The sequence below is a fragment of the Chlorocebus sabaeus genome, chromosome 24 (genome assembly GCF_047675955.1).
Source record: "Chlorocebus sabaeus isolate Y175 chromosome 24, mChlSab1.0.hap1, whole genome shotgun sequence".
In the NCBI taxonomy this organism is placed as follows: domain Eukaryota; kingdom Metazoa; phylum Chordata; class Mammalia; order Primates; family Cercopithecidae; genus Chlorocebus; species Chlorocebus sabaeus.
In genome coordinates, this window is record NC_132927.1 from 47,254,409 (window position 1) to 47,276,483 (window position 22,075).

Below are 22,075 nucleotides of genomic sequence, written 5' to 3' on the forward strand. Positions count from 1 at the left end.
GCCACCGCGCCCGGCCTAATTTTTGTATTTTTTGTAGAGATGGGGTTTCCCCATGTTGCCCAGGATGGTCTCGAACTCCTGGGCTCAAGTGATCCTTCCAGCTAGGCCTTTCAAAGTGTTGGGATTATAGGTGTGAGTCACCACGCCCAGACTTCTCTTCCAAATTCTCTTCGCCTTCATTTCATATTATTTTTTCCTTCCTTGAACTGCTATTCTAAGCTGGTGAAATGCTTTGAAATGTTGAAGAGTTACCAAATGAATGATAAAACAGATTAGGCCGGGCATGGTCGCTTACGCCTGTAATCCCAGCACTTTGGGAGACCCAGGCGGGTGGATCACCTGAGGTCAGAAGTTCAAGACTAGCCTGGTCAACATGGTGAAACCCTGTCTCTACTAAAAATACAAAAATTAGCTGGGCGTGGTGGCGGGTACTCAGGAGGCTGAGGCAGGAGAATCGCTTGAACCCGGGAGGTAGAGGCTGCAGTCAGCCGAGATCACGCCCTTGTACTCCAGTCTGGGCAACAAGAGCAAGACTCCATCTCAAAAAAAAAAAAAGAAAAGAAAAAGAAAAAGAAAAAAGAAAAATCAGATTAAAATCTCTAATTGGAAAGCCATTCGTTTCTGTGCTTTGTTTAATCAATGTATATGAACTGAGTGTTAATTGATGCTAACAGCTTTCTCTACTAGGCCCTGTGGAACATGCTGAGAAGTGCCTTGCCCTCAAGGAATGTACAGTTTAGATGGAGGGATTTGAAGTAGCACATAATTAAGTGCTAAATGAGTGGAACATGTGAGTGCTCTAGGCTGTTCAAAAAATAGAAGAATGTGTTTGGAGTAGTCATAGTGAATTTTAGTAGGCAGGTGGAGGGGTAATGTTTTCTAAGTAAGGCAAATGGTGTCAGTAAAAGCACGGTGGCAGAAATTAATAAATGAGTGGGCTGATAAGCATAAATAGTTATACTGATATTCACCAATAAAAAGGGTTCATGCTGGGGAGTAGCAGCAGTTAAGTTGGAGAAAATCGTGATTCAGGTTGCCGGGGACTTTGCCTGGCTAAGGAGTATCCCTTTAGTCCTGAAGGGAATTAAAGGCTTTTAAGAAAAGTGGATTAGGGAGATTAATTTGTTGGTGGAAGGTAGAATGGTTTAGAAGAGGAGAAATTGGTGGTAATAGGAGACTGCTGGGTATGAGTTGATGCGGGGATTCGCCAGAATGATTATCTGGCAACGTAAAGGAAGGGTTGAGCAGGAGAAAGATTGTGGAGACTAGACACTGGGGAAGGATATATGAAGTTCCAAGTCTGAGTGAGCAGGAAAATGTTGGTTTCACTAAGACAAGAAAAGGGGCCGGTCTGGGGGAAGACGTGGATACTTACTGCATCTGGATCGTTGGCAGGACGTGTGGGCCATAATGTCTAAAGTAGATAATTGCCACACAAAAATGGATCAGAGCTGCAGTTTGCATGACTCTGCTCCAAGGTGGGCTTGGGTGGGGTTATTAGATTTTGTACATTCAGCTTTGTCCTTTTCAGGCGGGAGAGAGCATCTGCTGTCGAGTACTCTCAGTCCCCAGGAGGACTATGAGCTAGTCAGAAAATATAATTTTAATAGGATTAGCCGAGAGATGAGCAAATGTCAAATGGCGATTTGGTAGTACGTCATGGCTGCTAACTTTGACATGCTAAGTGTAACATTATTAATGGCTTCTATGCACGGCTAAGAGGGTTAACACTTAGCAAAATTAGTTCCCTGGATTTTTGTCCTGCTCTTATGTTTTATGGGCATGATAGAGTGTGCTACCTTGGGCAAACGATTTAGCCTCTCTGTGCCTTAGCTTCTGGTTTATAAAATAGGAAGCTTGTTGTGGCAGCATTCATAAACATTTTGAGAACTCCGGAGAGCACGGTAGGATTGTCTTTCTCCCCCTTGCCCCAGTGACTGATTCAGTCATTTGGAAAGGTCAGCTTTTTCACTGGATACTTTCAATTGCTACTCCCTAAGTCAGTTAATTAGTATTTTTCTAAAATGCTCCTACCAGTCCAGAGCTGAAAGATGTAGTCTCTAACTGCCTTTTCTACTCTCTGGGCCTGCCAGTCCTGCTAACCCCTTTTCACCCAGTGGCTATTGCCATGTGACTCCCACCTCTAGGCTCTGGGATCCATCCCAGTCATTTTGGAGGGCAACTAGAGCTTTATATTAACACTCTGGGACTTCAACATAAGGCAGCCATGCTCAGTGTGAAATTTGGTCCTAGTTCTAGGTATCAGGCTCCTGCTTTGTTTGTAAGTCTCACTCTGTCCCCCAAAATCCAGCCTTTGAGTATTTGTTTTGTCCTGTTGAGTCCTCAAACTTGGGCCTTCAGTGAATATCTCAGTAGCTCAAGGATCTGAATTTTATCTGTTTTCATCAGTTCCCTGTAGAAACTAAAGGGCAGACTAGAAAACCCCAGCACTAAAGCTGGGGCCTTGCTATAAGCAACACACTTTCTCAAGGCTTGCCATGATTTCCCAATTGTTGCCCGCTCCTGGGTTTTCCAAGGCTGTGTGTTCCAGCTGTCCATTGGCTTATAACACCCACATTCTCTGTTTAACAGGCCTGATGCCGGCTGCCTTCCTGGCTTGCTGCCGGTTCCATATCCTCCAGATACCGCATTCTGGCTGAACGTTTATCACACCAGCTGGGTTGGCCTCCGATTCCATGGATGTATCTGGTTCTAGTTTCCATCTCTCCCCATCCACCTCACCCTCATTACAGTTAATCCTTTTATATTAAACCATAGCGGATCTTTGCTGTTGTGGAAACTGATGTGGTATTGGAATTTTGTCCTTGTTTACATCTTTCTTTGTGTTGGAAAGGTTGGGATTACTTCCAAAACCTTCCCAGAGAGCTTTCCTGTCTCCTTTAGGGAAAACAAATGAAAACTTGACAATAGCTGGTATCTATGACACCAGGTTCAAGGCCACTATTTTAATTGTAAAATTGCATTATTTAATCATAATTTTGGTTTTAGATATACAAATATATTTTAAAGTATATTTTGTCCAGTGTTTACTCACATCTCTCAATTTCAAGGTATCTTACTGGAACTCAATGGCTTCGTGGTTATAAGGATATAAACAAATCAAGGCTAGGGACGGTGTGGTGTTCTACAGTGGTAAGGTACATTAGAATCCTCCAGAGGACTTGTGAAAACAGATTGCTTGGTCCCACCCCACAGAGTTTCTATGGAGTGGTGCCCTAAGAATTTGCACTTTGACGACAACTAGTCATATATTTAAGCTGGTCACAGATAACCAGAAGGTGCTGAGCTGTTCTTAATCAGTTCAGACTTTTACCTGAAATGGATAATAAGGTGGAGAGCCTTGAGAAATGAACTTCCAAAGTTCAGTACATGCAGTTAGCACAACTGCTTGTTTTAGAGTTCTCAACCACTTACTGCTTATGAGCAATAAGTGGCCATAAGCATTTGGACAATCACTTACTTGAGTTTACAGGTTTTCTCATCCATAAAATAACAATAGCTGCTATGCTGCCCTCAAAGGGTTGTCCTGAGGTCTGAATGAAATGGGTGTGACAGTGTTTGAGCAACTATAAAGTGGTATGGCACTGGGAGGTATTGTAACGGTTTTTCATTACTCTTCTTAAAATATCACCAATTTCCTTTGGCTCTTGTTTCCCTCATTAATTATAGCAACTTGAATCTGGGAATACAGAGTACTTTTATTGCCATAAAAGCCAAACTTCAATAAACTCAAACTTCAAACTCTTTTTTAGAAAATTTTATTCAATGAGATCAGACACGCCTTATAAACATTACACAGAGCCAAGAATGATTCCGTTTTTACAGCTATAAAAAGAGACCTACAAGACCCTGTTGTAATTTGGGGTGGCGTCACAGTTAATCTTTTTCAACCCTGTTGAGATTGGCCCATTGATAAAAATGGCTGCTAGTTACAGCACATTTAAAAATACAGTCACCGCGTTCAAATGGTAACCTGTCCACTCCGTACTTCCATGTTCTGTGCCACTTCTATTAACTTGTCTTTGGAAGTAGTACATTCTCCCAATCTGGAAGTGGCTATTTTTTCCTCACACACAGGCCAACACAGTTCTTGCTGAACTTGGGTGCGTTTATGACTTTTCAACAGTGTCATCAGCCTGCAGTATTCTTCCAGGCCTTCAGTATCTCAGGTGGTTAGCTTCAGTTGTTCCTAGGTCTTTCGTAAATATCATAAATGACAGGCAGGACGCTTTTCTGGAGTCAAGGTTTGTTAGTTTCGAAGTCGGAAAGACTCCGTTTAGAGACTGGTAGGTGAACTTGCCAGGGAGTCTACCACGGGCAGAATGGGGTCCCCTGGACCTGCCAGCCGCGTCTCCGCACCTCCGCAGTCCCCGGGGCCCCGGCCCCGGGCCGCGTTGTCGCGCGCTTCCCCCGGACGTCAGCAGGAGGCGCCCGCGGCGGCCCAGGCGCGGCGCGCACCCGCGGGTAGCCGGCCCAGGGGGCGGAGGGAGCGGAGAGGAGGAGCTGCCGGGGGCGCGGCTTCCTCTCCGTAGCTCCCGGGCGCCGGGCCTCCTTCTCTGCCGGGCCCAAGGCTGGCGGCCGGCGGGGGTCGCGGCGGCGGCAGCGGGGGCGCTGGCGGGCCGCGGGTGGCGGGGGCCGGGCCGCGGCTCCGGGTGTTAGGAGACAAGATGGCGGCGGCACTCCGGAGGCCGGTCTCCTCCTCTCCGCCGTCCTCCGCCCCGCCGCTCGCCGCCTCCTCCTCCCGGGTCTCCTCCTCCTCGTTCGCTGCCTCCTCCTCCTCCTGCAGCAGTACCAGCGACCGCCGAGGCGCCGGCTCGCTCTCCCGGAGCTCCGGAGGGGGATAGACGGGGCAGCTGCAGGCTCCGGCGATCGAGGCCGAGCTGGGGCCGGGGCGGGGACGGCGGCGGCGGCGGCGGCGACGGCGGCGGCGCCGGGTGGGGATGGGGTCGCAGACGCTGCAGATCCTCCGACAGGGGGTGTGGGCCGCGCTCAGCGGGGGCTGGTACTACGACCCGCACCAGGCCACCTTCGTGAACGCGCTGCACCTCTACCTGTGGCTCTTTCTGCTGGGCCTGCCCTTCACCCTCTACATGGTGAGTGTGGGGGCGGGGAGCGGGTGGCTCCTTCCCCGCGAACCGGTGGGGCGTTGCTGGGGTCGCGCTCTCTTCCTCTTCCTCGGGGTCTCGTCCCCTGGGGGCCGCCACCCGCTCGGTGTGAGGCTCCCCCGCCCGCGCTGCGTGCTCCCACTCCTCTCTTCGAGGCTTCCCTGGTTTCGGCGGTGACACGAGCAACAAGCCCACGGCAGCTCGCGCCGGCTGCCCCCGCCCGCTCATTGGGAAGCGGCAGCGTCCTAGGCCCCTTCTTGGGGTTCCCTCCCACGGCCACTCGGCTAGGCCTTCCCCGTCGGGGCCCACCGCCCGTGGGGCTGTGTGGCAGGCGCCGAGCGCTCTGCGCCTTTAGGGGACGCCGCATCCATCCTTGGCTCGCTGGGTTCCTTGGGCACCGGACACTGCCCGCCCCCGCCGCGGCCCTCGCCCGGGGCTCCCGGGAGAGGCCGCCCGCCGCTTCGCCGCTAATCCGCGTGCGGAGCCCCGGGAGCGCGGGGGACCGTGCGGCTCTGCTCTGAGTGCGTGTGGGGGTCGTCCTCTAGGGATCCTGGGTGGTGACTGAAAACCCAGCTCGGAACCTTCCTGCCTCTAAAAAACCGTTGTTGTGCTTCGCAGCGGATCTTTTCTGTTCAGCCCCGTGGTTGGTGGCCGTGGTGCTTCCTGGCCTCCCTGGGGGAGGGAGCGGGGAGATACGGGGAATCTGGCTGGCATTTCAGCGAATTTGTTTGGGTTGGTTCAAGGCCTTTGGCGGATAGGAATAGGGAGAGTACTGCCTGTTGCTGAATTCGGTGCGATCAGCTTCTCTGAATCATCTCTGTTTTTAAAGCGACATTGAAAGTTGTTAAGCACAGTTTTTAAAGCACTTTAGGTTAGGGTGGGGCGTTAGGGAAACTCTTGTGGACAGAGATGATACTTAAAGCTTCTTACAAAATTTTAAAGTAGTCAGAGGGGAGGAAAGGATCCGAGCTTTTTATTTTAGGAGAATTCGTTTGAATATATTTCTGCTAACTTTGAGGTTCTTCGTGGAGCTAGAGACAGGGTGCTGAGTTAGAAAATCCCGGAGTACCACTATGAGAAGTGCAAAAGGTGAGGACACCCAATTCTTCCCTAAGTGAAGCTCAGTTTCACTAATTGGCAGGAAAATTGCTTGGGGGAAGATGTGCTAAATTTCACATTCTCAAGCAGATTCACATTTTTCCTTGAAATTGTTTTGAAGGGACTTATTGTTTGAGGTTTAAAAAAAAGCAATTAAGAAATGCTGATGGCTTGTGGCTTATTTTATTAGGGGGACTTGTTCAGTCTTGTTGCATTCTGAACATTTATCGTGAAGTGTTATAATTTTCAATTAATTCTGGCCTAGGGAGTTCTATTTGCACTACTATACCTTCCAGGAATATGACATCATTAATGAACGGGTTAATTACTTTGGGTGTAAGAATCCTCAGGCTGTCACAGCATTTTCAAAGCAGGTATCTTTTATGTCCAGAAGAATTGTAGATTTAAAACTGAAAATGATTTTTGAGAGGTAAGGATTAGTTTCTGGGTCCAGTATAAGATTTGTTTGTTAACACTTGCAGTAAACTGTGTGGTCATGGTTAAGTCTCTTTGTGTAATTAGCAAATGTTGCTGAAAGAATATTAGAGCAAATGGAAACCAATACAGTGAGTTTATTTCCTTCATTTTGGGAGTTCAGTTAAACTGAATTCTCAAATATTTGAGTGTCTACCATGTACTAGACACTTTCTGAGATTGCTTCTGACTTCCTTATCTCAATTACTGGCAGTCCCACTCTTCCTGAACCTTTTAAAAACTCTCATTGATTATTTTCTTTCTTCACATTCAGTTCATCAGCACACCTTGTGGGCTCTATCTTCAAAACCTAACTAGACTCCTCCTCCTTCTCCTCCTCCTCTCACCACCACCATCATCATCACGGCTGCCATCATTCCCTTGGTTCGTCACCGTTCTCTCTCCTGGATTATTGCAGTTCTCTAATGAGGTTCAATGCTTTTGTTCTTTATTCTCCACACAGAAGCCTCTGTGATTCTTCCAGATCATGTCATTCTGCTCTCAGAGCCTGCCCTCTCGTGTGTCTCTATTCTCACAACCACACACACATTTGCTGCCTTACTCTTCTTGCTGAGAAGTATGTTCCTGCTTCAGCGCCTTTGCGCTTGCTTTTCCCTCTCTGGATGACTCCTCTTTCCAGATACCTGTGTGGCTGCTCCACTTTTTGCAGGTTCTCGTATATGTAAGGCTTTCTTTGATAGCTTGTGTAAAATAGCAACTTTCCTGGCTCTCACAACACTCTGTAGCCCACCTTTTAAAATAGTATGGTGTTTATTCCTAACTGATACCTATTTATTTGTTTTTATGTCTTTCTTATCTTATTAGAATATAAGCTCTGAGAGGGCAGGAACTTAGTTTCGTTCACTGCTGTATTTTTAGGACCTAGATGAGTGTAAAGCACATGGTAGTACTCCTATGAATGATTGAGAAGTGGACAAGACACAGCTTCTGCTTTCAAGGAACTTAAAATCTAGCCTGCGGCTAATGAGTTGTTTCTGTTAGAACAACTGTTAGAACTGCTAGGAAAGGGTAAGTAAAGAGGGACCCTGATCTTATAGTCAGGAGATGAATCCTAGACCAGGGGTGGTCAGGACAGAGGATTTGTAAACATTTTAGGAAACATACTAGTAAAAGGTAGACAGTTTGAAGTATATACCAAAAATAAGGCAAAATCGAACATTTTGTGTTGAAATCTCAGACAGCCATAGGTTATTATTTGCATGCTCTTACAATAATAACTATAAGTGATAATGACTGTTTTAAAAGTATATTTATAGGTTCTTTAACCCCGTGACCTCATGAGGTTTTACTGTTAGTAAGCAAGTTGTCAGCTGGGATTTACACAGAGCTTTCTGAAGGCAAAGTCACTGTACAGGCTGCCTTTTATTTATTCCTCCCAAAAAAGTGCCTAAATCTGTGGAGAGATCGTACATTGAGTTAGGAAAGTCTTAGGACTTTTTGTATAGGATTCAAACGCTTTTGGTGTCTATTTAGGAGCGTTTGTGGATATTTGAAAGGTGGACTCTCTCTCTCTCTCTATATATATCAACTAGTTAAAAATATTTTAAGTAGTGAAAATGGAGAAAAAATTTTGCTTCTTAATTCTGATTGTCCTGTCTGTTTCCCTTAAGGTACTCATTCTTTTTTTATCTAGTTACAGTTATTTTTGTACATGTCACAGATGATGAGCTTTAGGGGGTGGGTGGCATTTTTGTACGGTGGAAAGCAAATTGGAATTAGTGTCTTGATTTTTGAATCTTGGCTTTGTTATTGATTGTGTGTCCTATAGGCAAGACTCCACCTTTCTGAACCGTGATTTACTCATTTGTGAGATATTTCATGGGTGTTTTGCAAGAAAATATTTATGAAATAGAAGAAATTGTTTACCTTCAGGATGGCCTTCAGTAAATGTCATTTGAAAAAATGGCTGTTTGGAAGTGTTTCCTCTATAATGCTGTATGACTGGAAGAGACTAAATAGCTCTGGATTATTAAGTCAAATCATTTTCATAACATATTGCTCAATATATTATTTCCCTCTATAAAGCAGTATATCCCTAGGTGATGAAATAGAACATTAAAATTTATGGCCAGGCGCAGTGGCTCACGCCTGTAATCCCAGCACTTTGGGAGGCTGAGGCGGGCGGATCACGAGGTCAGGAGATCGAGACCATCCTGGCTAACACGGTGAAACCTTGTCTCTATTAAAAAAAATACAAAAAATTAGCTGGGTATGGTGGCAGGCAGGAGAATGGCGTGAACTCGGGAGGTGGAGCTTGCAGTGAGCCAAGATTGCGCCACTGCACTCCAGCCTGGGCGACAGAGCAAGACTCTGCCTGGAAAAAAAAAAAAAATCACAATTTATTAAGTTAGTGGTTCCCAGACTCCAGTTGACATTGGAATCACTTGGCAATGTTAATGATGTGCAAGCCCTTTCTTATTCAGTAGATCTGGAGTATGACCTATTGATTTGTATTTTATAAACCCTCTAGGTAAGTTTAAATAACTTGATGAATATTCCTAACTCCCAGCCCCTGACTGACATCCAGCTGCTACTCAACATACCTCTTGGCTGTCTCACAGACATCTCAAAAGTATCATGCCCAAAAGCTTCTGATTTCCCCTATAAACAACACTGCCACAGAACGTTTTTCCTCACTCTGTCATGTTAGTTAATGGCACTGTCTTGTATCTAGTTGCTTACCCCCACCCCTTGCTTTTGAGCAAATCTTACCCCTTTCTGCTCAGAGTAAATGACATAAATCTGTGTCATTCTTTGAAATATTCTCTAAAGATTTTCTTCGGCACTTAGAAAAAAATCCAGAATCTTTATCAAGCCCTCACCAGAGCTTATTCTGCCTTTGTTTACAGTTTGTGCAGTTTTCCCACTGTGGTGCAGTCACACTGGCCTTCTTTCTGTTACTTTAGCCCACGGAGCCTTTTCCTCCTGTGAGACCTCTGCACGTGTTGTGCCTTCTGAAAGGACACTCTTCCCTCTTGCTCTTTGCAAAGCTGGCTGCTACTTAATCTTTAGGGCTGGACTTCCGTATTATCCCCTCACAGAGGCCGAGCCTGATAGCCATAAAGAGGTTCCGTCTCTTTTTTTTCATCATTCCGTCCCATAACTTTCTTCCATAGCACTTACCACAGACATGTATTTTTTGTTTGTTTACTTGTTTGCCCGCTCTAACACCTTCCGCTGTCATACCTTGTAAGTTCCATGAGGGCAGGGGCCAGGTCTGATTTACTCATCAGTGTTTATCAAGTGTCTGCATGACTGCTTGGCTCATATTAGGATCTGAAGAAGTACTTGTTGAATGAATTTTTTTATATGTGTGAAGCTTTTTTAGACTTGTTAACTGACATAGAATAGTTGGAGGTGGAGGGAGGACTGTGGTAGGCTGTATTATATGGTGGAGCTGCTTACTTAGGGGTTAGGTTCAGTGTCAGTCTCTAAGACAAAAATCAAATATAAAATTACTGAAAAATCAAATACAAAATGACCCTTGAAAAACAAATCATTGAAAGTGCAGCACATATGGCTTCTTGTGCATACAACTGTGCAGTTACACATACATACATGATATACACAGTAATATATACCACATAAATCTGTGAAGAGATTATATTCAGACTAAATCATTAACAAAATTTATAAAGGTTTCAACATTTTCTTCCTGGTTGTCTTCATTGTTTTCTGTAACTGATCTTTATCATCTTTAGAATGATGTATCTTTTATTAGTGAGGATTACTCTAAAGCTCTTAGGTCATTTTCTTTCCCCCAATTTAAAAGTATTTAAAGATCATTTTAAACAAGATTTAGTTAAGATGACTAAAACAGGGATTTTCATATTTTAAAATTTATATTTCTCTAAAAGTTTAGATCAAGCTAGAAAAGTTACTGTGCTGGCCGGGTGCGGTGGCTCAAGCCTGTAATCCCAGCACTTTGGGAGGCCGAGACGGGCGGATCACGAGGTCAGGAGATCGAGACCATCCTGGCCTACACGGTGAACCCCGTCTCTACTGAAAAATACAAAAAAAAAACTAGCTGGGCGAGGTAGCGGGCGCCTGTAGTCTCAGCTACTCGGGAGGCTGAGGCAGGAGAATGGCGTAAACCCGGGAGGCGGAGCTTGCAGTGAGCTGAGATCCGGCCACTGCACTCCAGCCTGGGCAACAGAGCGAGACTCCGTCTCAAAAAAAAAAAAAAAAAAAAAAAAAAAAGAAAAGTTACTGTGCTATAAATTAGCAATTGTACATATGATTTTTAAGTATTATTTTCTGCATCCTTTAGGGAAAGGTTAATAACTAGTGGATGGCCTGTTTAAATCTACAGCCTGTGCCTTTTACCAGTATTTTCAATATTTAGGATCAAGGTGAATCTAATTATTTCCATAACTGGTCATGGCACAGATACAACTCTTATCCATTATATTACCTATAATAAATTAAGGGTACACTGTCCCAAGATGGTTTACACAGAAAACCATCTACCATATGTTCTCACTTATAAGTGGGAGTTAAACATTTGGGTACCCACAGATACACAGAAGGGAACAATAAATACTGGGGATTCCAACAGCGGGTAGTGGGCAAGGGTTGAAAAACTATCCATTGGCTACTGTGTTCACTACTTGGGTGACAGCATCATTAGAAGCCAAACTTCAGCATCACTTAATATGCCTATGTGACAAACTTGTACAGGTACCTTGCTGAATCTAAAAGAAAAAAGACAAATGAGGTCTCCAAGAAAGCAGCCATATTTGTCAATTTGTAGAAAAGTGTATTAATTTACAAAAAAAGCAGCCGATTTATAAAATGTTCTGTCTTTTATTACATAAAGGTGGAGTGTTTTCTCCTGCTGGAAAATTACTGCAAATCATAAAATCATTTGGTAATTAGAAAACTAGGAAAGTTTCTTTTTTTTTTCCAGCCTTTGAATACACAGATTCAATCAGATAATTTGCTTTCTCTAGCGACTTTACTGAGAGTTAAAGTTTTCAACATTTTATTAAAGAATTTTCAAACATATAGGAAAGTTGAGAAAATTGTACCCACCACCTGGATTCTGTGTTTTTAAATATGTCTCCGTCTGTTTTATTCCTCTATCTGTCCACCCTTTTTTAGGGAGATGCATATAAAGTAAGTTACACTTCTATACAAATCACCCCTAAACTCTTCAGCAGGTACATTGTCAGGTAGGGTTCTAAAGGCACGATCTTCAGCGAACCATTCAGTGAGTTTTGATAAATGCACACATTTGCGTAGTGTCGACTTGGCATGTTGTAGAATATCAGCATCACTCCAGATAGTTTCTGCTTGACCTTCTCAGTCAGTCCTCTCATCCTTATTCTGACTTTTTTTCATTATATATTAGTTTATCGTGTTCTAGAGTTTCATATAAATGGAATCATGTAGCACATGCTTTGTGTAAGCCACCTTCACTCAGCATAACGTGGTTGAGATTAATCCATGCTGTTGAATCAGTAGTGTTGTTCCTTTTTTTGCTGAGTAATATTCCTTTGTATGGCTGTGCTACAGTTTGCTCACCTTTATCCATTCCCGTGTGGATGAGCAGCTAGGCTTTTCCCAGTTTTTGGCTACTATATGTAAAGATGTCAACACAAGGATAGGTTTTATCAGAACTCAAAGACATTGGAAAACTTTACTGAATCACAAAACCCTTTTCTCTTTTCAAATAAGACCATGTTTTAATTTTAAAATCTTTTTGTTCTGATTTATTTGTCTAAATCAGAAATTACAGATAAGTAAAAAGAAAATACAACCATTGGTAATTCCATCACCCCTGTCTGGGGAACATTTTAGTAACCAAAATAATGTTTGGAGTTTTAAATACTTCTTTGCTTACAAAAATGGGCTCGTAGAATTCATACTGTTTTCGAGTCTCCAGTTTTCACTTTAAATTATGAGTGTTTCCATGGGTGGGAGGAAGTGGCTTTTTAATAGCTCTGTAGTAGATCATATGTGTTACAGTTTAATCATTTCCCTCTTACTGGTTATGTAAGTCATTTCCAGGTTTTAGCTATTTAGAAAACAGTAGGGTGAATATTCTTGTAGTTAAATATTTGTACTAGTGTTTTGTATAAGTTCCTAAAAATAGACTTGTTAGATTATATTCTTTGATAAATACTCATTTTACAAGTATTGAGTGAATCTTTATATTGAGAGAGAATATAAATATGAGAATGAGAAACAGGTAGATAATGCAGGGTTCCTGGAATACAAAATAGTATTGTGGTCCTGAAAGCACATGTGGTAAAGGATTTTCCTCAGAGGAGGAAGGAAGGAGGCAAGGATGAATGTGAATGCTCATGGAGGAAGGGATAAACAGTTCATGGGAAAAGTTGAGGTTCATCTTTTATGATTTATGTAATCTAATTAAAGGACAGTGAATGTGTTCTGTTGAGAGTGAAAGAAGAAGAAGTGAGGCGGATATTTAAGATTTGAGGAAGATCCCCCAAATGTGACATGCTATTCTTACTTTTGGTGAGTGGAAAAGTGAACTATCAAGGGATGGTAGGATTGTTGAGCAATTTTGAAAGTATCTTTGAGATTGGAGAACATGAATTCAGAGTGTTGAAGAGGAATGTTCAGGAGAGAAATTTGGGGTAAAATTTACTTGCAAGTTACCAGCATATAGATCTTCTGGGAAAAAAGTTTATCTCATTAAAAAGAAAATGGTCTTGGACAGAATTCCAAGGCCTAAACAGCATTTAGAAATCAGCAAAGGAAGACAGAGTTGTAAAATGAAGACAAAAAAAGAGCCAGGGAAAGAGAGTACAGGCGTACCTTGGAGATACTGCAAGTTTGGTTCCAGATCACTGTGATAAAGTGAATATTGCAATAAAATGAGTCACAAATTTTGTGGTTTCCCAGTGCATGTAAAAGTTATATTTACACCATGCTGTAGTCTGTTAAGTGTGCGGTACCATTGTGTCAAAAAATACAGTGTATATACCTTAATTAAAATATACATTATTGCTTAAAAATATGCCAAGGATTACCTGAACCTTCGGCGAGTTGTCATCTTTTTGCCTTTGGAGGGTCTTGCCTAAGTGTTGCTGACTGATCGGGGGTGACTGTTGAAGGTTGGTTTAAGAAATTGCTGTGACAGCAATTCTAAGAATTGCCACAGCAATTTCTTAAAAGAAGACAACAATGAAGTTTACAACATGAATTGACTCTTCTTTTCATGAAAGATTTATCTGTACATGTAATGCTGCTTGATAGCATTTTACCAACAGTAAAACTTCTTTCAAAATTGGAGTCTGCTGTCTCAAATCCTGTTACTGCTTTGTCAGCTAAGTTGATATAATATTCTAGATCTTTTATTGTCATTTCAACAGTGTTCACAGCATCTTCACCAGGAGCAAATTGGATCTCAGGAAATCACTTTCTCTGCTCACCTGTAAGAAGCAACTCCTCATCCATTCAAGTTGTATCATGAGATTACAGCAATCCAGTCACATCTTCAGGCTCTGCTTCCAATTCTAGTTCTCTATTTTCCCCACATCTCTGGGACTTCCTCCACTGAAGTCTTAAACCCCTCAAAGTCATTCACGATGGTTGGAATAAACTTCTTCCAGACCCCTTGTCAGTATTAATATTTTGACCTCCCATGAATCCTGAATGTTCTTAATGGCATCTAGAATGGTGAGACCTTTCCAGAAGGTTCTCAGTTTACTTCAGATCCATCAGAGGAATCACTGTCTGACAGCCTTATGAAATGTATTTCTTAAATACTGAGACTTGATAGTCAAAATTATCCCTTGATCCATGGGGCTGGAGAATAGATGTTGTGTTAGCAGGCATGAAAACAGCATTAATTTTCTTCTATGTCTCTGTCAGAGCTCTTGGATAACTAGGTACCTTGTCAAGGAGCAGTAGTATTTTGAAAGGAATCTTTTTTTCAGACCAGTAGGTCTCAAAGGTGGGGTTAAAATATTCAGTAAACCATGCTGTAAACAGATCTGATATCTTCTGGGCTTTGTTGTTCCATTTATAGAATACAGGCAGAGTAAATTTGTAATAATTCTTAAGGGCTGTTGGATTTTTGGAATGGCCAATGAACATTGACTTTAACTTACAGTCACCAGTTGCATTAGACTCTAACAAAAGAGTCAGCCTGTCTTTTGAAGTTTTAAAGCCAGATATTGACTTACCTTCTCTGGCTATGAAAGTCCTACATGGCATATTCTTCCAGAAGGTTGTTTTATCTACACCAAAAATCTGTTGTTTGGTGTAGCCACCATTAGTGATCTTATCTAGATCTTCTGGATCACTTGCTGCAGCTTCTACATCAGCACTTGCTGCCTCATGTAAACTTTTATGTTATGGCAACAGCTTTCTTTAACCTCATGAACTAACTTCTGCTAGTCAAACTTTTCTTCTTCAGTTTCCTCACCTCTTAGTCTTCATAGAATTGAAGAGAGTTAGGGCCTTGCTGTGGATTAGGCTTTTGGCTAAAGGGAAAGTTGTGGCTGGTTTGATCTTCTATTTAGACCACTTAAACTTTCTCCATATCAGCTATAAGGCTGCTTTGCTTTGTTATTTATTTGTGTGTTCACTGGAGTAGCACTTGTAATATTCTTCAAGAACTTTTCCTTTGCATTCAGAATTTGACTTTTGGTGCATGAGGCTTAGCTTTCTACCTGTCTTGGCTTTTGATGTGCTTTTCTCACTAAATTTAATCATTTCCAGCTTTTTATTTAAAGTGAGAGGTGATTTTTCCTTTCACTTGAACACTCTTTGCCATCGTCTATGGGCAAGGTTGATGGTGCTCCCATCAACAGATCTCTGATTTTACTATTTCGTTTTAGAATTTATACTATTTTAATTCTAAAATAGTAAAATCAAAGATTACTGATTACAGATCACTATAACAGATATAATAATGAAAAAGTATGAAATATTGAGAGAGTCACCAAAATGTGACACAGAGACAAAGTGAGCACATGCTGTTGGAAAAATGGTGCTGATAGAGATGTGCTCCACAGAGGTGTCACCGCTTTTCAATTTGTACAAAATGCAATATCTTTGAAGCACCGTAAAGCTAAGCGCAACAACATACGATCTGCCTGCATTTTGCAGAGGAGGATGGTTAAAAACGCCAAATTGCCTTCTAGGAAGGTAGTGCTAATTTAAATCTCTGTCAACAGTATTGAGATTTCTTGTTTTCCCACTCTCAAACAACACTTTTCCAAAACAGGGTGTTATTGTTGTCAATTTCTTGTTCAATGGAGTGCTGGTGGTGGTTTTCTTTCTTTTTTTTTTAAAACAAAGTCTTGTTCATCACCCAGGCTGGAGTACAGTGGTGTGATCATAACTCCCTTCAGCTTCAAATTCATAGGCTCAGTGGATCCTCCTGTCTCAGCTTTCTGAGTAGCTGGGACTACAGGCATGTGCCACTACACCTAGCTACTTTTTAAAATTTTTTGTTGAGGCGGGGGTCTTGATGTGTTGCCCAGGCTGGTCTCAAACTCCTGGCCTCAAATGATCATTCTGCCTTAGCCTCCAGAGTCACTGGGATTACAGGCATGAGCCACTGCACCCAACTCTGTGCACTATTTGATAAAACATTCAGTAATAAGTATCAGTAATATTTTGTCCTTGACAGTAGACAGAAGTTTTCTTAAAATATATATATATATATATATATATATATATTTTTTTTTTTATTTTTATTTTTATTTTTTTGAGACGGCGTCTCACTCTGTCGCCCAGGCTGGAGTGCAGTGGCTGGATCTCAGCTCACTGCAAGCTCCGCCTCCCGGGTTCACGCCATTCTCCTGCCTCAGCCTCCCGAGTAGCTGGGACTACAGGCGCCCGCCACCTCGCCTGGCTAGTTTTTTGTATTTTTTAGTAGAGACGGGGTTTCACCGGATTAGCCAGGATGGTCTCGATCTCCTGACCTCATGATCCGCCCGTCTCGGCCTCCGAAAGTGCTGGGATTACAGGCTTGAGCCACCACACCCGGCCAAAATATTTTTAAAATTTCAACTTTTTTAGTCCAAATTAAGGATGTTTACTGCACTAACATATCAATTGTGTAAGAAATTTGATCTGATCTTTCCTATTCTTTGTAATTAATTTTCACAGCAAGCAACTGACAAGCAGAAATGTTTCGTTGAAAGAGACTGAGTGCCTCCTTCTGTTACTTAATCTGAGTTAAATCAAATGATTTTCCTGTGTTTCTGAGGAAAGCTGGCAGGGATAAGAATTTTTTGGCAGGTGAGTTGAGACACCTGAGAGTAATAATGCTAGAACAGCACAGACTAGTAATATGGAGAAGAAAAGATTACAACAAACATTCTATAGAGTTGACTGCTGTTGACTTCTTCAGCATATAGATGAACTTTACTAAATACTATAGATGAAATAAGTAGCTACTGATTCTGGTTCTTCTGGTTTCTCTGCTTGTCCTCCCCAAGAGATGCTTTATTTGGTAGAATTGTAAAACAGTTCAGAGTTCTTTTGTCCCTGGAACCTGAGCAGTTGCATCTTTTATAACTTGCACTGTCAGTGTTAGTTGCTTTGTGTTTCAATAAAGGAAAGAAAACCTAGGGAAAAGGAAGCCATTTCCTTTGAGGTTTTAAGGGGGGAAAAAAGTTGCATTCTGTAGAGCTTTGAACAAGCCAAACAGAGCCCTGAGTGCCAACTGCCCTGAGAACAGGCAGGAAGATTAGTCACAACTTTGAGAAGCTTGAATCACATATCTGGCTGTTTTCCTTTTCCTACCCCTCCTCACTCCTTGTTTGAGTATTGTCTAGACATATACTCAACAAATCTAATTATCGCAGTTGTCATCTTTAAAACTTTACATTTTGTTATAATTTTAGATTTACAGACAAGTTGCAAAGATAGTAGAGAGAGTTCCTGTATACCCTTCACCCAGTGTCCTCTAATATTAAAATGTTACATAACCAGGGTTTCAAAAAATAAGAAATTAACTTTAGTGCAATACTATTAATGGACTGTAGACTTTATTTGGATTTCATCAGTTGTACTTTTTCTGTTTCAAGATCCTTCAATCCAGGATACTGTGTTGCATTTAGTATCATCTTTAATATGGTTTTCTTCTTTTCCCCTAACAGGCTGGAATTCTGTTCTTTGAGGATGTGTACAATGTATAACAATTTGTCAAATGTATCTTATGAGAAAAATTAGCAAAAGGTTTTACATCTGTGATAGATACATTTGAGAGGGACAAAAGAGGGGGAGAGTATTCTGAGTATTTTTGAATAACCTAATATAGGGTAACCATTAACCTATATTAGGCTATTTTAAAACTGAGGTATTTTACATATGCCACATTTTATAAAATTAAATAATTCTAAGATGAAAAAGACTAGACCTCATTTATGACAGTATGGACACCTGTCTCTTGGCTCCCTGTATAATACTGGTTTCCCTCATTTATAAATTGAGGCTATGAGACAAGTACACAGCCATATTATAAGGTAGAATATGACTAATCCCTTATGTGTCATAAAGTGCTCAGGAATTGGAAGGAGGATGTAATTATTTCCTAGAATGCTTTATGCAGAGGATATTCATACATTCAGAACCTTTACTATGTGCTGAGCAATGTGGTAGGCCTTATGGTGGGACCTTTATGAGGTTATTTGTGCTGGAATAGCGTTTGCATAATCTTCCCACTGGGCAAATGAATCTTTGTTCTGGGGAAAAGATTGTTAAAAGAATGTATGTTCTTGGATGTAGTGTTTTGCTCTGCTTAAGTATTCTAATTTATTTAACACATTAAGGGTTTCTCAGCGAGTTATTTTTTAACTTCTGAGAATATTATTTATAACATTCCTGGTATGTATCTGGAATGGTTAAAAGAAATGATGTAAAAACAAACAATTCAGAAAACCTAAATAAACCAATATCATTTTCACTCAGCAGTATTTATGCCACAAAGATACATTACACATAATTTCCACAAGCCTCACAGACCCTTATGACCCTCATGACAAAACTGAAATGAACTTGGATAGGGAATAAAGAGGAATTTTGGGTTGTTTTTGGCATTTTAGTAATGAAATCCTCAATTTCATATATATTTGATTTATATAGCAAGCAATCCTCCCATCTGAGCCTCCTGAATAGCTAGGACTACAGGTGTGAACCAACATGCCTGGCTAATTTTTGAATTTTTGTAGAGATAAGATCTCCCTATGTTGTCCACGTTGCTAAAGATATTTTTAAAGTGAGAATAAAGATAGCTAATCTTAACAAAAATATGCTTTGATATCAAAAATCTTACTTTACTCCCTTAATGTCACAGGAATTTTGAAGAATACCAGGATGTGTTATTGAAAAATACACTTAAAATACTTTAAATACACTTGAAGTGATCTTTTTTCAATTTCTGAATATGAAGATTTTCAAATGTACAAGAAAATTGAAAGAATGCTTCATCTAGATTCCACTATTTTGAACCTTTTTGAAAAATCACATTTGTTTCAACTATATAAAGATGCATGGTATTTATCTGTACATACTCTGTCTCTCTCACACACGTATCTGACTCAGTTGACAGTATGTTGCAAACATGACACATCACCCTCTAAATGCTGCAGGCAATATTTTAAATTTGTCTGTTGGTACATTTGGAGGAGGAGTTGTTTTTCAAAATATATGTTGGGATAGGTGATTCTGATGGCCATTCTAAGTTAACAGTCACTGTACTGGGAGGTCTGTTATTTGTGAATGCCTGAAAACACGTTATTATTTCCTATTTAGGTTGTAGTTTAACTTGTCTCCCTTTTTCAGCAGTGAAGAAATTGCTGAGTAATTGATTCTGGCAATAATTTATACTTTTATGGTATTGATAATAGTATAACTTATATAGTGCTTTTTACCCAGTATAGTATATTTCTGGAGCATTTCACCCTTAAGTTAAAAATCCTTTGTTAAGTATTTGTCATGAAAATAATACGAGTTGTAGAAATTATTCCAGACAGTAGTTAAGTATATATACTCCAAAATAAAAGTCTGCTGTTCTCTATCATCCACCCTACCAGTTCACACGCCTCAGAGATAATGGTTGTTACCTCTTGGTAGTGTATATATACAAACATATATTCATATATGTATGTACTCGAAACAGCCAATGGGGTTATACTGTGTTGCAGATTCCACTGAAGTACATGTAACTCTTCTTCATTTTTTGAACCATTTGTAGAGTAACTCGTTGTATAAATTACTAGTTCCCTGGTGGGGGACATTTAGGTCATTACCTTTTTTTTTTTTTGCTAGTACAAACAATGCTGGGCAACACATTAGTGAACACTTATGTATATAAGACTTGTGAGATTTGTAGCATTAGTTTATAAAAATTACTGGGTCAAATGGTATGCACATTTAAAATCAAACTAGATGTTGCCAAATAATACCTCAAACAAATCTACCAATTTATATTCTCTCCAGTATGTGAAAGGATCTGTTTCCTTTTGTTTGTACCAACATTGGTTATTATGAATCTTTCTCATTGTGGTAGTGTAAAATGGCATCTTGTTTTAATCTATGTTTCCTTAATCATGAATTCTTTATCTTTTCATGTGCTTAGTAGACACACATACATCTTTTTTCTTTTAACTGCCGTTTGTATATTTTGTCCTTTTTTGAAACGTTGTTTTTCTAAGTGATTTGTGACAGTTATTTGTATATATAAAAATTAGTTATTGTGGTTTATTAAAGATTTCCCCTATTTTTATTATATAACCTTAAAATATATAGTATTCACATTTACCAATTTTCTCCATGCTATAAAATTCTCCCATATTAAAGGTTTGTAAAAAATTCATGTTTTCATCTAATACCTATTAAAGGCTTGTAAGAAAAAAATTCATGTTTTTGTCTAATACCTATTAAAGATTTTTAAAAAAATTCATGTTTTCTTCCAATACTTTTAAAATATGGCAATAAATTTGCATGATTAAAAACCAACAAAACTCCAAAAGATGATGAAAGGTTCTCTATCTGCACATGATCCTCCTGTTGTCTACTCGTGTACCACCTCCCACAAGAAACCACTATGAACAGTTTCTTGTGAATCCCACTGTAGCATAAAGATGAAAATTCAAATATATCTGTCTGCCTGTCCCCTACCATACTAGTGTATATACTGGTTCCCCCACCCCCAACTTAATATATCTTAAACATCTGTCCATCGGTAGCTAAGGGCTTCTTGAGTTATTTATTTATTTATTTTGAGATGGAATCTCGCTCTGTCCCCCAGGCTGTAGTACAGTGACGCCATCTCGGCTCACTGCAAACTCTGCCTCCTGGGTTCACGCCATTCTATTGCCTCAGCCTCCCTAGTAGCTGGGAATACAGGTGCCCGCCACCACGCCTGGCTAATTTTTTGTATTTTTTAGTAGAGACGGGGTTTCACCATGTTAGCTAGGATGGTCTTGATCTGACGTTGTGATCCACCCACCTCGGCCTCCCAAAGTTCTGGGATTACAGGCGTGAGCCACCGCGCCCGGCTTTCTTGAGTTATTTTAATAGTGAATAGTATTCCATTGCTTGGATGTATTATTTAACCTGTTGCCTGCTGACAGATTTTTTTTTTAACCGCCTTTGCTAACACAAAACATGCTGCAGTAAATAATTTGCACAGTCATTTCACATGTGTCCACGTATATTATTAAGATAAATTCCTATACATATGATTGCTTTGTCAAAGGGTTAATACTTCTGCAGTTTTGAAAGATACTGCCTAGGCTGGGCACTGTAGCTCACCCCTGTAATCCCAGCACTTTGGGAGGCCGAGGCAGGCAGATTGCTTGAGTCCAGGAGTTCGAGACTAGCCTGGTCACTATGGGGAAACCCTGTCTCTACAAAAAAATTACCTGGTCACATTGGCATGTGCCTGTAGTCCCAGCTACTTGGGAGGCTGAGGTGGGAGGATTGACTGAGCCTGGGAGGTCAAGACTATAGTGAGCTGAGATTAGCCTGGGTGACACAAAGTGAGACTGTCTCAAAAGAAACAAAACAAAACAAAACCAAAAAAACCTACCAAATTATCCTCCAGATGTTTTAAAATAAACCTTGTTTTAGAATGCATAGAAAAGTCTCAAAGATCGTGCAGAGAGATCCCATATACACTGCATCCGATTTCTCCTCTTGTTAACATCTTAGATTACTGTGGTGCGTTTGTCACAACCAGTGAGCCAGTACTGACACATCATTATTAACTTAAAGTTCATACTTTATTCACATTTCTTTAGTTTGCACTTAATGTCCTTTTTGTGTTAGGTTCCATCCAAAACTTTTGATTTTAATTTATTAATTTTGAACTAGTTACCTTATATAACTAGCTTATTCCATTTTATTTTATTTTATTTTAT

At 40.8% G+C, this 22,075-nt stretch overlaps 1 protein-coding gene across 8 annotated transcripts in view; it reads left to right on the plus strand.

The window, feature by feature from the left end:
- The first annotated feature begins 4,910 nt into the window (after positions 1-4,910).
- Positions 4,911-22,075, plus strand: part of PCNX1 (pecanex 1) — a 210,817-nt gene continuing 193,652 nt past the window's right edge. For 5 of the 8 annotated variants that reach the window (XR_012090995.1, XM_073011117.1, XM_073011116.1 and 2 more), the window contains exon 1: positions 4,911-5,114. Coding sequence is in view for 7 of the 8 variants with exons in the window: in XM_073011117.1 (XP_072867218.1) it covers positions 4,962-5,114 (153 nt within the window). In the remaining variant the exon portion in view is untranslated. The remainder of the gene's footprint in view (positions 5,115-22,075) is intronic. The other 3 variants (XM_007987162.3, XM_037984190.2, XM_037984191.2) reach the window with 1 other exon arrangement.